Source organism: Hemitrygon akajei, chromosome 22 (assembly GCF_048418815.1).
Source record: "Hemitrygon akajei chromosome 22, sHemAka1.3, whole genome shotgun sequence".
In the NCBI taxonomy this organism is placed as follows: Eukaryota; Metazoa; Chordata; class Chondrichthyes; order Myliobatiformes; family Dasyatidae; genus Hemitrygon; species Hemitrygon akajei.
The window spans coordinates 12,551,078-12,566,285 of record NC_133145.1 but is presented as its reverse complement, the minus strand read 5'-3'; the positions used below and the strand labels follow the sequence as shown (position 1 = coordinate 12,566,285).

Sequence of the window (15,208 nt, the reverse complement as noted above, 5' to 3'; positions counted from 1 at the left end):
TAGTGATAAGCAGGTATGACATTTTGAGCATCAATGAGTTGCGGCTGAAAGAAGATTATAGTTGGGAGCTTAACGTCCAAGGATACACATTGTATGGAAAGGACAGGCAGGTAGGCAGAGTGGGTAGCGTGGCTCTGTTGGTAAAAACTGAAATCAAATCGTTAGAAAGAGGTGACATAGGATCACAAGAGGTAGAATCATGGGTAGAGTTAAGGAACTGCAAGGGTAAAAAGACCCTGATGGGAGTTATATACAGGCCTCTCAACAGTAACCTGAATGTAAACTACAAATTACAGCGGGAGATAGAAAAGGCATGTCATTACAATAGTCATGGGGGATTTCGATATGCAGCTAGATTGGGAAAGTCAGATTGGTGCAGATTTTGGATCCCAAGAGATAGAATTTGTGGAATGCCTACAAGATGGCTTTTAGAGCAACTTGTGGTTGTGCCAACTAGGGACCAGCTATTCTGGATTGGGTGTCGTGTAATGAACCCAATTTGATTCAGGTGCTTAAGGTAAAGGAACCCTTAGGAGACAGTGATCACAATATGATAGAAACCACCCAGCAATTTGAGAGGGAGAAGCAGAAGTCAGATGTATCAGTATCACAGTGGAGTAAAGGGAATTGTAGAGGAGCTGGCCAAAGTTGGTAGGAAGAGAACACCAGCAGGGATGACGCCGATTGTAGTTTCTGGGAGGAATTCAGAAGGTGCAGGTTTAGATATATCCCAAAGTAGTAGTAGTATACTAAAGGCATAAGGACACAACTATGGCTGACAAGGGAATGAAAGCCAACATAAAAGCAAAAGAGAGGGCATATAATACAGCAAAAATTAGTGGGAAGCTAGAAGATTACGAAGCTTTTAAAAACCAACAGATGGCAACTAAAAGAAAGGAGCAATAAGGTGAAATATCAGAATCAGGTTTATTATTACCAGCATGTGTCGTGAAATTTGTTAACTTAGCAGCAGCAGTTCAATGTGATACATAATATAGAAGAAAAAACAATAATTACAGTGTATGTATATGGAATAGATTAAAAATCGTGGTAAAACAGAAATAATATTTTAAAAGTGAGGTAGTGTTCATGGGTTCAATGTCCATTCAGGAATCGGATGGCAGAGGGCAAGAAGCTGTTCCTGAATCACTGAGTGTGTGCCTTCAGGCTTCTGTACTTCCCACCGGGATGGTAACAGTGAGAAAAGGGCATGCCCTGGGTCCTTAATAACGGCCTCTGCTTTTCTGAGACACCGCTCCTCAAAGATGTCCTGGGTACTTTGTAGGCTAGTACCCAAGATGGGGCTGACTAAATTTACGACCCTTTGTAGCTTCTTTTGGTCCAGTGCAGTAGTCCTCCCATACCAGACAATGATGCAGCCTGTCAGAATGCTCTCCATGGTACATCTATAGTAATTTTTGAGTGTTCTTGTTGACATACCAAATCTGTTCAAACTCCTAATGAAGTATAGTCACTGTCTTGCCTTCTTTATAGCTGCATCAGTATGTTGGGACCAGGTTAGATCCTCAGAGATCTTCACACCCAGGAACTTGAAACTGCTAACTCTCTCCACTTCTGATGAGGATTGGTTTGTGTTCCTTTGTCTTACCCTTCCTGAAGTCCACAATCAGCTCTTTCCTTTTAATGACGTTGAGTGCCAGGTTGTTGCTGCAACACCACTCCACTATTTGGTATATCTCACTCCTGTACTCCATCTGAGATTCTGCCAACAATGGTTGTATCATCAGCAAATTTATAGATGGAGCTTGAGCTATGCCTAGCCACACAGTCATGGATATATGGAGAGTAGAGCAGTGGGCTAAGCACACACCTCTGAGGTGCACCAGTGTTCATAGTCAGCGAGGATGAAATATTATCACCAATCCACACAGACTAACGTCTTCCGGTGAGGAAGTCGAGGATCCAATTGCAGAGGGAGGAACAGGGGCCCAGGTTCTGTAACTTCTCAATCAGGATTGTAGGAACGATGGTGTTAAACGCTGAGCTATAGTCGATGAACAGCATCCTGACATAGGTGTTTGTATTGTCAAGGTGGTCTAAGCCCTTCTGAAGAGCCATTGAGATTGTGTCTGTCATTATGAACGTAAGCTGGCCAACAATATCAAAGAAGATACCTAAAGTATTTCAGACATATAAAGAGTAAAAGAGAGGCAAGAGTAGATATCAGACCACTGGAAAATGATTCTGGAGAAATTGTAATAGTGGACTAGGAAATAGCAGACAAATTGAAGGTATTTTGCATAGTTTTTCACAGTGGAAGACAAAAGCAATATGCCAGAAGTTCAAAAGTGTCAGGGGGCAGATTGTACAGTTGCTAAAACTAGAGAGAAAGTGCTTTGGAAGTTGAAACATCTGAAGGTAGATAGATCACCTGGACCAAATGGACTGCACCCCAGGGTTCTGAAAGAGGTGGCTGAAGAGACTGTGGAGGCATCAGTTATGATCTTTGAAGAGTCACTAGATTCTGGCATGGTTCTGGAGGATTGGAAAATGTCACTCCACTCTTCAAGAAGGGAGGGAGGCAGAAGAAAGGAAATTATAGGCCAGTTAGCCTGACCTCAGTGATAAGGAAGACGTTGGAGTCGATTGTTAAGGATGAAGGTTTCAGAGTACTTGGAGGCACATGTTAAAATGTGCCAAAGTCAGCATGGTTTCCTTAAGGGAAAATCTTGCCTGACAAATCTGTTGGAATTCTTTGAGGAAATAACAAGCAGGATAGACAAAGGAGAATTGGTGGATGTGGTGTACTTGGATTTTCAGAAGGCATTTGACAAGGTGCCACAGGAGGCTGCTTAGCGAGATAAGAGGGAAAATACGAGCACGGATAGAGCATTTGCTGTTTGGCAAGAGGCAAAGGGTGGGAATAAAGGGAGCCTTTTCTTATTGGCCGCCAGTGACTAGTGGTGTTCAGTGTTGGTATTGAGACTGATTCTTCTTACGTTGTTTGTTAACAATTTGGATGATGAAATTGTTGGCTTTGTGGCCAAGTTTGCTGAAGATAGAGAGGTAGGTGGAGGTGCAGGTAGTGTTGAAGAAGCAGGGAGGCTGGAGAAGGATGTAGACAGGTTAGGAGAATGGGCAAAGGAGAGGCAGATGGAATATAGTGTAGGGATGTGCATGGTCATGCAGTTTGGTAGAAGGAATAAAAGCAGGCTATTTTCTAGCAGGGAGAAAATTCAAAACTCCAAGGTGCAAAGGAACTTGGGAGTCCTCGTGCAGGATCCCCTAAAGGTTAACTGGCAGGTTGACTTGGTGGTGTGGACACAGAATAGTATTCATTTCTAGAGGACTAGAACATTAAAGCAAGGATGTAGTGCTGAGGCTTTATGAGGCACTAGTGAGACCTCATTTGGAGTATTGTGACTGTTTTGGGCACTCATCTAAGAAAGCTTGTGCTGACATTGGACAGGGTTCAAAGGAGATTCACAAAAATTAAGCCAGCATTAAAAGGCTTGTCATATGAGAAGTGTTTCATGCCTCTGGGAGTGTACTCGCTGGAATTCGGAAGAAGGAGGTGGAAAATCTCACTGAAACCGATTAATGATGGAAAGGAGTTGTGGATGGTTCGGGTTAAACCCCTGCATCAGGAACCTCAGCAGCAACTTAACGTGAAGGCATGGAGGAGAGGGCAGAATGCAAGGCATCCTTTTACTCGTGACATGAAAAAAGATGGAAGGGCACGTTGCAATGAAGACTGTCACCCTCACTAGGAATATAGAAAGATTGAGCGACTGGATGAAAGCTTGGCAAATGGTATTGAACACAAGGAGGTTAACCTTCCTCTAGCTGCTATTCCTTATACCCACCATTCTGTTTGGAAAATCCACCCCTTAGATTCCCTTTAAATCTTACTCCCCTCATCTTAAACCTGAGCTAGAAACAGAAAACCTACAGCACAATACATGCCCTTCGGCTGTGCTGAACCTGTCCTTACCTTAGAACTACCTAGGCTTACCCATAGCCCTCTATTTTTCTAAGCTCCATGTACTCATCCAGGAGTCTCTTAAAACACCCTTTTGTATCTGCCTCCATCGCCACCAGCAGCAGCCCATTCCACGCACTCACCACTCTCTGCGTAAAAAACTTACCCCTGACATCTCCTCTGTACATACTTCCACGCACCTTAAAACTGTGCCCTCTCGTGCTAGCCACTTCACCCCTAGGAAAAAGCCTCTGACTATCCACACGATCAATGCTTCTCATTATCTTGTGCACCTCTATCAGGTCACCTCTCACCTTCCGTCGCTCCAAGGAGAAAAGGTCGAGTTCACTCAACCTATTCTCATAAGGCATGTTCCCCAACCTTGTAAATCTCCTCTGCACCCGTTCTATGGTTTCCACATCCTTCTTGTAGTGAGGCGACCAGAATTGAGCACAGAACTCCAAGTGGAGTCTGACCAGGGTCCTATATAGCTGCAACATTATCTCTCAGCTCTTAAACTCAATCCCACGATTGATGAAGGCCAATGCACTGTATGCCTTCTTAACCACAGAGTCAACCTGTGTAGCAACTTTGAATGTCCTATGGACTTGGACCCCAAGATCCCTCTGATCTTCCACACCGCCAAGAGTCTTGCCATTAATGCTATATTCTGCCATTATATTTGACCTAACAAAATGAACTACCTCACACTTATCTGGGTCGAACTCCATCTGCCACTTCTCAGCCCAGTTTAGCATCCTATCAATGTCCCGCTGTAACCTCCACACTATCCACAACACTCCCAACCTTTGTGTCATCAGCAAATTTACTAACCCATCCCACCACTCCCTCATCCAGGTCATTTATAAAAATCACGAAGAGTAGGGGTCCCAGAACAGATCCCTGAGGTACACCACTGGTCACCGGCTCTCCAGTTTTCAACCCACCTACCCTGGGAAAATCTTGACCATACATCTTATCTATGCCCCTCACAATTTTATATACCTCTAGCATTATAAGGTCACCGTCAGCCTCTTGCACTCCAGGGAAAAATGTCCCAGCCTGTCCAACCTCTCCTTATAACTCAAGCCTGACAGTCTAGGTAACACCTGTATATTTCATCTACACTTTCTCAGGTGTAATCACATGACGACTAGACGTACAGACACTACTGCAAATGCAACCTAACCAACATGACATCCCAACTCTTATACTCACTGCTTCGGGAGGTGAAGGCAAGGATACTAGTTGTGTTCTTCACTACTCTGTCTACCCTCGTCATCACATACAGAAAACTATGCACTTGAAGTCCAGGATCTTGCTGTTCTGCACCACTCCCAGGACCCAGCTATTCACTGTGTATGTCCTGACCTGGTTTAACTTCACATTTGTCAAAGTTAAATTCCATCTGCCATTCCTGGGCCCAATTTCCCCAGCTGATCTAGATCCTCTTCTAACCTTCTTCAACATCCACTACACACAAATGTTGGTGTCAACTACAAATTTACTAATCATGCAAACTACATTCTCTTCCAAATCATTAATATACAATTAGTAAAGGACAAGGCAGCACACCACTAATCATAGGTCTACAACCCAAAAAGCTGATCCATTTGATTTACTTCTCAGCATTGCACCCAAATTCACTGCTTTTTTTTGTTTGACTGGAAAAAGACATGATTGCATTGCCGGAACTCTGGTTCCCTCAGCTTCTTTCTGCATCTTGGTTTATCTGGAGGTAGTTAAATTGTGTCCTGTGCTCATTTCATGTACCTGCACACATGGCTCTTCCCTCATCTCTTTTCCTGTATAAATGGTTTCTATTCTACCCTAGGCACAAAAGGTGACTCCATCACTTTACTTTTACCCTTCTCTCTCAAAAGTGCAGACACATATCACCCTCTTTTTTATCACATCAGATTGTTACAACTTCCAGTAATTAGTGCCTCTTAGAGACTGGAATAAGTACCAGTTATTCAAATCATATTTAGCTTTTTATTATAAAATAACTTCCAGTTCCCCATTTAATTCTGAACAGTACAGTCAGTTTAATTTGAAGCTAGCAAACGTCCTTCTATTTTTTGCACCTCATGTTAATAACTTAAAAGATTACAAATTCTGTTAATCAAACATTAAGGATATAATTTTAAATATTAAATGTAACTACACTCAGTGGCCACTTTACTGCAGATGACACAAAGCTGGGTGGCAATGTGAAATATGAGGAGGATGTTAGGAGAATGCAGGGTGACTTGGACAGGTTGGCAGATGCATGGCAGATGCAGTTTAATGTGGATAAATGTGAGGTTATCCACTTTGGTGGCAAGAACAGGAAGGCAGATTACTATCTGAATGGTGTCAAGTTAGGAAAAGGGGAAGTACAACGAGATCTATAACCATATAACAATTACAGCATGGAAACAGGCCATCTCAGCCCTTCTAGTCCGTGCTGAACGCTTACACTCACCTAGTCCCACTGACCCACACTCAGCCCATAACCCTCCATTCCTTTCCTGTCCATATACCTATACAATTTTTTTTAAATGACAACATCGAACCTGCCTCTACCAATTCTACTGGAAGCTCGTTCCACACAGCTACCACTCTCTGAGTAAAGAAGTTCCCCCTCGTGTTACCCCTAAACTTTTGTCCCCTAACTCTCAACTCACGTCCTCTTGTTTGAATCTCCCCTACTCTTAATGGAAAAAGCCTATCCACGTCAACGCTATCTATCCCCCTCATAATTTTAAATACCCCTATCAAGTCCCCCCTCAACCTTCTACGCTCCAAAGAATAAAGACCTAACTTGTTCAACTGTTCTCTGTAACTTAGGTACTGAAACCCAGGTAACATTCTAGGTCATCTCCTCTGTACTCTCTCTATTTTGTTAACATCTTTACTATAATTCGGTGACCAGAACTGTACACAATACTCCAAATTTGGCCTCATCAATGCCTTGTACAATTTTAACATTACATCCCAACTCCTATACTTAATGCTCTGATTTATAAAGGCCAGCATACCAAAAGCTTTCTTCACCACCCTATCCACATGAAATTCCACCTTCAGGGAACTATGCACCATTATTCCTAGATCACTCTGTTCTACTGCATTCCTCAATGCCCTACCATTTACCATGTATGTCCTATTTGGATTAGTCCTACCAAAATGTAGCACCTCACACTTATCAGCATTAAACTCCATCTGCCATCGTTCAGCCCACTCTTCTAACTGGGCTAAATCTCTCTGCAAGCTTTGAAAACCTACTTCATTATCCACAACTCCACCTACCTTATCTGCATACTTACTAATCCAATTTACCACCCCATCATCCAGATCATTAATGTATATGACAAACAACATTGGACCCAGTACAGATCCCTGAGGCACACCACTAGTCACCGGCCTCCAACCTGACAAACAGTTATCCACCACTACTCTCTGGCATCTCCCATCCAGCCACTGTTGAATCCATTTTATTACTTCAATATTAATACCTAACGATTGAACCTTCCTAACTAACCTTCCGTGTGGAACCTTGTCAAAGGCCTTACTGAGGTGTCTAGGTGTCCTTGTTCATCAGTCACTGAAAGTAAGCATGCAGGTACAGCAGGCAGTGAAGAAAGCTAATGGCATGTTGACCTTCATAACAAGGGGAGTTGATTATAGGAGTAAAGAGGTCCTTCTGCAGTTGTACAGGGCCCTGGTGAGACCACACTTGGAGTATTGTGTGCAGTTTTGGTCTCCAAATCTGAGGAAGGACATTCTTGCTATTGAGGGAGTGCAGCGTAGGTTCATGAGGTTGATTCCCGGGATGGTGGGACTGTCATATGTTGAAAGATTGGAGCGACTGGGCTTCTATACACTGGAATTTAGAAGGATGAGAGGGGATCTGATTGAAACATATAAGATTATTAAGGGATTAGACACGCTAGAAGCAGGAAATATGTTCCCGATGTTGGGGGAGTTCAGAACCAGAGGCCACAGTTTAAGAATAAGGGGTAGGCCATTTAGAATGGAGTTCAGGAAAAACTTTTTCACCCAGAGAGTTGTGGATCTATGGAATGCTCTGCCTCAGAAGGCAGTGGAGGCCAATTCTCTGGATGCTTTCAAGTAAGAGTTAGATAGAGCTCTTAAAGATAACGAAGTCAAGGAATATGGGGAGAAGGCAGGAACGGGGTACTGATTGTGGATGATCAGCCATGATCACATTGAGTGGCAGTGCTGGCTCGAAGGGCCGAATGGCCAACTCCTGCCGCTATTTATTCAATACCTCCTGTATCTAATGAAACCTTGCTGGTTTCTTTGGCTGGGAAGACACACACCAATCCTGCCAAACCCGTGAGATTGAGACAGCTCTCCCACCCCAAACCTCGGTTTGTGTGGATGCTGTGTAATTTGCTACCGTTACAACTTATTGCCTAGAAACAACAAACAGCACTCTGCATACGATTAAAGGAATTATATTTATGAATCATAACTAAAGGGTCAGTAAAGAAAAGACAGAAAAACGAAAAGGGCCCATTATAATTAAACAGTCAAATGTGCACAAGTTGGAGCTGAACTCTTCCCAAAATTCATACTCACTGATCTTCAGCCCATCTCGGTGCCTGTCTCCATCGAATCACAGTCCCCCACCAGGTTGAATCCTACAACCGTTTCCCCAACATCTTTTCTCCATCTCTCGCTGAACAACAAAAAACCCCAAGACCATCCTTCCTAATTGGTTTTCACACATTCCTCAGCATCCCTCATCATGAACAATAACCCAAACAACAGTTGCTCTCACAGAGCTGCTAAAATGAAACACCTACAGCATAAAAAATGTGAAGCAGGATGCTATACTAATAAAATGGCAACTGAGTGTATGTCCGTGGTCTTCTGCTGCTGCAGCCCACCCACTTCAAGGTTCAAAGTGTTGTGCTTTCAGAGCTGCTCTTCTGCACACCACTGTTGTAACGTGTGATTATTTGAGTTACTGTCACCTTGAACTGGTATGGCCATTCTTCTCTGACCTTTCTCATTTGCAAGGTGTTTTCATCCATAAAACTTCCACTCGCTAGATGGTCTTTTGCTTTTCTCTGTAAACACTAGAGACTGTTGTGCATGGAAATCCCAGGAGATCAGCAGCTTCTGAGATACTCAAACCACCCCATCTGGTACCAATAATTCCATAGTCAAAGTCACTTTTATCACATTTCTTCCTTTTCTGATGTTTGGTCTGAACAACTTAACCTCTTGACCATGACAGCATGCTTTGACGCATAAGGTGCTGACATGTGATTGGTCAATTAGATATTTGTATTAACGAGATGTTCAAGTGTACCTAATAAAATGGTCACTAAGTCACCCTTAAACAATAGAAAACCATTAATTTTCCAAATTGAAATTAATTCATTGCTATAAATATGAAAATTCTTATTTAAAAACTTTAAGTTTTAGTTTTACTGCTTCTAAATTTTGAAATGAGAAATACAGCACAATAATAGACGAGCCCGTCCCACAAAATCAGAGTCTTCCCCAACCATAAGGCCTGGATGAACCATGAGATCTGCAGTCTGCTGAGGGCCAAATCAGACATTCAAATCTGGTGACCAAAGTTACAAGAGGTCCACGTACGAGAAGGCCAGCTCATGGGTGAATTGTCAATTCCGGATTAAACTTCAATCAATGAAAGATGCTTGATAGTTGTTGCAGGGCTTGAATGCTATCACTCTTACAAAGTGAAATCAAGCGACATACTGACAACAGGGCTTCGCTTCCAGCTGAGCTCAATGCCTTCTATGCTTGCTTTGACTGCCATTATATAGGAGGAAATATCACAAACTCCCACAGACCCCAATGATCCTGTGATTTCAGTCTCTGTTGCTGAAGTGAACACATCCTTCAGGAAGGTGATCCCACAAAAAGCATCTGGCCCAGTTGGGGTACCTGGCCAAGTACTAAAGACCTGTACATTGATCAACTGGATTGGTCACTGATGTCTTTAACCTCTCGCTTCAGCAGTCCGAGGTACCCATTTGCTTCAAGTAGGCTTCAATTATACCGGTGCCCAAGAAAAACATGATAGACTGCCTCAATGACTATTGTCCAGTGTCCTTTACATCGACAGTGATGAAGCTTTTGAGAGGTTGGTGATGAAAGACATCAACTCTTGCCTGAGAAGCGACTTGGACCAGCTCCAATCTGCCTACTAGAGTAGAGTAACAGGTCCACAACAGATACCAGCTCGTTGGCTTTTCACTCAATCCTGGAACATCAGGACAACAAAGATTCATACATCAGGATGTTCTTTATCAACTACAGCTCGGCATTCAATACCATATTCCCCTCAAAACTAATCAATAAGCTTCAAGACCTTGGCCGTTAATACCTCCTTGTGCAATTGGATCTTCAATTTCCTCACCTGCAGACCCCAGTCAGTTCAGATTGGCAGCAACATCTCCTCCACTATCTCCATCAGCACAGGTGCATCACAAGACTGTGAGCTTAGTCCCCTGCTCTACTCACTTTACACTTATGACTGAAAGGTTAAGCACAGCTTCAGTGCCAGTTTCCTGATGACTGTCGTGGGCTGAATCAGAGGTGGTGATGAATCAGCATATAGGAGGGATATTGAAAATATGGCTGAGTGGTGCCACAACAACAACCTCTTACTCAATGTCAGTAAGACCAAAGAGATGATAATTGACTTCAGGAGGACGACATCAGAAGTCCACGAGCTAGTCCTCATCAGAGGATTAAATATGGATAGGGTCAACAACTTCAAATTCTTTGCAGTTATCATTTCAGAGGACCTGTCCTGGGCCCAGTGCTATTATGAAGAAAGCACCAGCTCTACTTCCTTAGGAGTTTGTGAAGATTCGGCATGACACCTAAAACTTTGACAAACTTCTATAGATGTGTGGTGAAGAGTATATTGACTGGCTGCATCACAGCCTGGTATGGAAACACTAATGCCCTTGAACAAAATATCCTACAAAAAGTAGTGGGTATGGCCCATCCATCATGGGTAAAGCCCTCCCCACCATTGAGCAAATCTACAAGAAGCACTGATGCAAGAAAGCAGCATCCATCATCAGGCACCTCCACCACCCGGGATATGCTCTTTTCTTGCTGCTGCTGAAGATACACAGGAATCACACTACCAAGTTCAGGAACAGTTACTACCCGTCAACCATCAGGCTCTTGAACCAGGAGGGATAATTTCAGTCTCCCCATCACTGAACTGTTCTAACAACCTGAGTACTCACTTGCAAGGACTCTTCATGTCATGTTCTCAATATTTATTGTTTACTTATTATTATTTATTTCAAATGGTTCCATTTTCATTTTTTCTTTTTGTATTGTTGTCTTTTACACGCTGTTTGAACGCCCAAGTTAGTGTGATCTTTCATTGATTCTGTTATGGTTATTATTCTATTAGGGATTTACTGAGTATGCCTGCAAGAAATTGAATCTCAGGGTTGTGTATTGTGACATAATTGTACTTTGATAATAAATTTACTTTGATTTTGAACAACATATACAACTTAAACCTAAGAAAGGTATTGAACATAAACTAAAGCATGCAAGTTTTAAAAGCTGCTATCTGGACAGTGTTGTTCCTGAAATGAAAATGCTGCCTTGAGTTATTGTGACACATCCTATATATATCATTGCCAAGACAGTCATGCGGAGATAACAACTGATCAACGTTCTCTCTGACGATCTTCAGTACCACTACTGCATAAATACCTCATAAATGCCAAGAAGGTAAGGAGGACAAGGCTCACAGCCCAGCCGGAAACTGCAAAGGCCTGCGGCATCGTCAGTGCTCCCGTCCCAACGATTAAATTAAACATGTAAACGAGCCCCACCTAAAAACAAAGCAGAAAATACATCTCGTTAGTGACACCCACCTATTGCCTCTTCAATTTTCTGCTGAGAGTGTGGCAGTCCATCAGCACCACTGGAGCACAAGATTTTCAACAGCTGCTCAAGCTGCTAGAGTTGGACTTTTATCATCAAAAGCCGAAGCTTAGAGCTTCCAACTGAACCACAACCAAAAATGATCTTGACACTTGGACAGAAAAACTCTGGAACAGGAATAGGACATTTGGGTCAGAGTGAATGTGTTCAGGTAAAGTGACATGCAGGCACGGGCTCAACAGGAAACACTAGTCTCTGTCCTGGATGGACCCTTGCCACTTGGGACATGCCCTCTTCTTATCACTACCGTCACGGAGGGGTTACAGGGATCTGAAGATGCACACTCAATGCTTTAGGAATAACTTCTTACGCTCCACTGTCAGATTTCTGTACGGTCCATAAACACTATTTTGCTCTATTTTTGACCATATTGTTTATATTGTTATTGTTGTTTATAATACTTTTGTTTATGGACTGCACTGTTGCTGCAAAACAACAAATTTCACGACATTCCATGTTAATAAACCTGATTACAATTTTCAAAAATGGAACTTCTGATGGAAGGTAAATTAAGAAACTGTTGCTCACAGCTCCATGGATCTGGGCTTCATTGTGACCACAGGCACTCTTTCTGTGTTGCATTTTGCATATTTGTTCAGGTTTAATCGTCATTCAGCCAAATATGAATACTCATGAATACAGCCAAATGAAAGAACGTTACTCCAGGGCCAGGTATTAAACACAGTACCAACAGTCATACACAGCACAAAGCACATTGAAGAGATCAGTAAAACAGTCGCACCAGAAAATATAGTCTGAGACCTCAAGTCCACGAATGTTGCAGAAATCTGCAGATTGCAAACAGGAGAAATTCTGCAGATGCTAGAAATCCAAGCAACACATATAAAATATTGGAGGAACTCAGCAGGCAAGGCAACAGATATGGAAAAGAGCACAGTTGACGTTTTGGCCCAAGACCGTTCAGCAGGACTGGAATAAAAATTATGAGTAGAGTTAAAAAGTGGGGAGAGAGGAAGAAGAAACACAAGGTGAGAGGTGAAACCAAGAGGGAGGGGATGAAGTAAAGAGCTGGGAAGTTGATTAGTGAAAGAGATACAGGGCTGGAGAAGGGGTAATCTAATAGGAGAGGACCATGGAAGAAAGAAAAGGGGGAGGAGCACCAAAGGGAGGCGATGAGCAGGCAGTGAGACAAAGTGATAGTGGGAAAAGTGGATGGGGAAGGGGGGGGCAGAGGGTGGGAGGACATTACCAGAAGTTCGAGAAATCAATGTTCATGCCATCAGGTTGGAGGCTACCCAGACAGAATATATGGTGCTGTTCCTCCAACCTAAGTGCAGATATCCCACCTCTCCTGGAAGTTCCAGGAGTCTCCCGCATATCGATAGCGGCTCCCTGATGCCCACAATATCCCGGAAATCGATTTTTGAATGAGAGAGGGAAGGGGAGGGGGAGGGTGAAAGAGTGCAGGGTGTTCCAAAAAAACGAACTTCACTCCAGACTACACTAAGGTGTACCCCTGCCTAATAGGGGTAAAAAATAATGACAGTGTTGCTCGCTGCACTGTTTGCAACAGTGACTTTTCAATTGCCCATGGAGGGTTAAAATGTAAAAGACATGTTGAGATGAGTTTAACAGGTGTCATTCATTCATTAGCATAGCTAATATTATTTAAACTAGCTGGCTAGCTGCTAAAGAGCTACTCTACTGCAGACATCCCACCTCTCCTGGGAGTCTCCTGCAAATTGATGGTGCTACCTCCCTGAAATGAGTTTTGGGTGGGTGGGATGTCTGTAAGTGTGGCCTCATCATGACAGTAGAGGAGGTCATGGATAGACATATCAGAATGAGAATGGGACGTGGAATTAAAATGGGTGGCCACTGGGAGTTCCCTCTTGTTTTGGCAGACCGAGCATAGATGCTTGGTGAAGCAGTCTCCCAATCTACATCGGGTCTCACCGATGTACAGGAGACCACACCAGGAGCACCGAACTCAGTACATTATCCCAACAGACTCACAGGTGAAATGTGACCTCACCTGGAAGGACTGTTTGGGGCCCTGAATGGTAGTGAGGGAGGAGGTGTAGCACTTGTTCCGACTGCAAGGATAAGTGCCAGGAGGGAGATCAGTGGGGAGGGACAAATGGACAGGGAGCGATCCCTGCAGAGAGCAGAAAGTGGGGGGGGGGGGGGTGAGGGGAGAGGGAAAGATATGCTAGATGGAGGCAAAGTGGATGATGTCAACGAGTTCAGCATGGCTGCAGGAAGCAGCACCAATGCAGTTGTGATGTAGTGTAGGAAAAGTGTGGGATGGTCACCAGTGTAGGCTTAGAACATAGACTGTTCCACGTAGCTGACAAACAAGCTGGCATAGCTGGGACCCATGCAAGTGCCCATGGCTACACTTATTGTTTGAAGGAAATGGGAGAAGCCAAAAGAGAAATTATTTAGAGTGAGGACAAGTTCCGCTAGGCGGAGGAGGTGGTGCTGGAAGGGAACTGGTTGGGTCTGATGTCCAGAAAGAAGTGGAGAGCTTCAAGGCCTTCCTGGAAGGGGATGGAAGTGTATAGGGACTGGACATCCATATTAAAAATATGATGGGGGTCAAGGAACCTAAAATCATTGAAAAGATCCAGAGCACAAAGACCAGTTGAACACAATACGGTTTGTCGTCTGTCAAACGAAGACTAGAAGGCAGCACCAACTCCAACTTGATCTCCATGATACACTGACTGGTGGAGCGCACCAAATTTGATGCATTTCTCCAGGGCGGCTGTAAACAGATGACACTGTGGCCTGAGGCCTAGTCCTGGTTACAACCGTCTACCAATAAATCAGTGAATTGGACGCAGCATTGCACATTAACTATGTCCAATAGGGTCTTGCAATCACAAGAAAAGCAACCTAGATGATCACTCGCTGTTAGCCTGTACACTGCCTTCACACAACGACTCCTCTCTGACACAGACAGTGGAATGATCTGCACCAAGTCCAGCTCCTTCAGTTTCTCTGCCAATGAGAAGCTCGCTGATGGGGTAGAACCTTCTACCTTGGGGTAGAAATGAAGGACATTTACCTTCTTAATGTTCAGCAGGGTCTTGCGATCGTAAAACAATTTTAAAAAGGACAATAACACTTTTGGTTGAACCAGAAATGCTGTGATTGAACATGCTGATATCTTACCGGAAGTTAAAATTCTCCCTGGGAATAAGCAATAAATAGTCAAACTGGGTCTACCATGATTTTTGTGGAGAGGATTAGGATAGGTGCCAATGTTGAACTCCAGGGGCACAATATCATAACTTCTTCAGTATCACAACCATGGCTCTGTTAGTG

At 43.4% G+C, this 15,208-nt stretch overlaps 1 protein-coding gene across 8 annotated transcripts in view; it reads right to left on the bottom strand.

Annotated features, from left to right (window-relative positions):
* Window positions 1-15,208, bottom strand: part of tmem104 (transmembrane protein 104) — a 166,223-nt gene that overhangs the window by 138,017 nt on the left and 12,998 nt on the right. For 7 of the 8 annotated variants that reach the window (XM_073026709.1, XM_073026712.1, XM_073026713.1 and 4 more), the window contains one exon: window positions 11,681-11,802. In XM_073026709.1, coding sequence (XP_072882810.1) covers window positions 11,681-11,802 — 122 coding nt within the window. Of the gene's footprint in view, window positions 1-11,680; window positions 11,803-15,208 lie in introns of those variants that run through there. The other variant, XM_073026718.1, reaches the window with a different exon arrangement.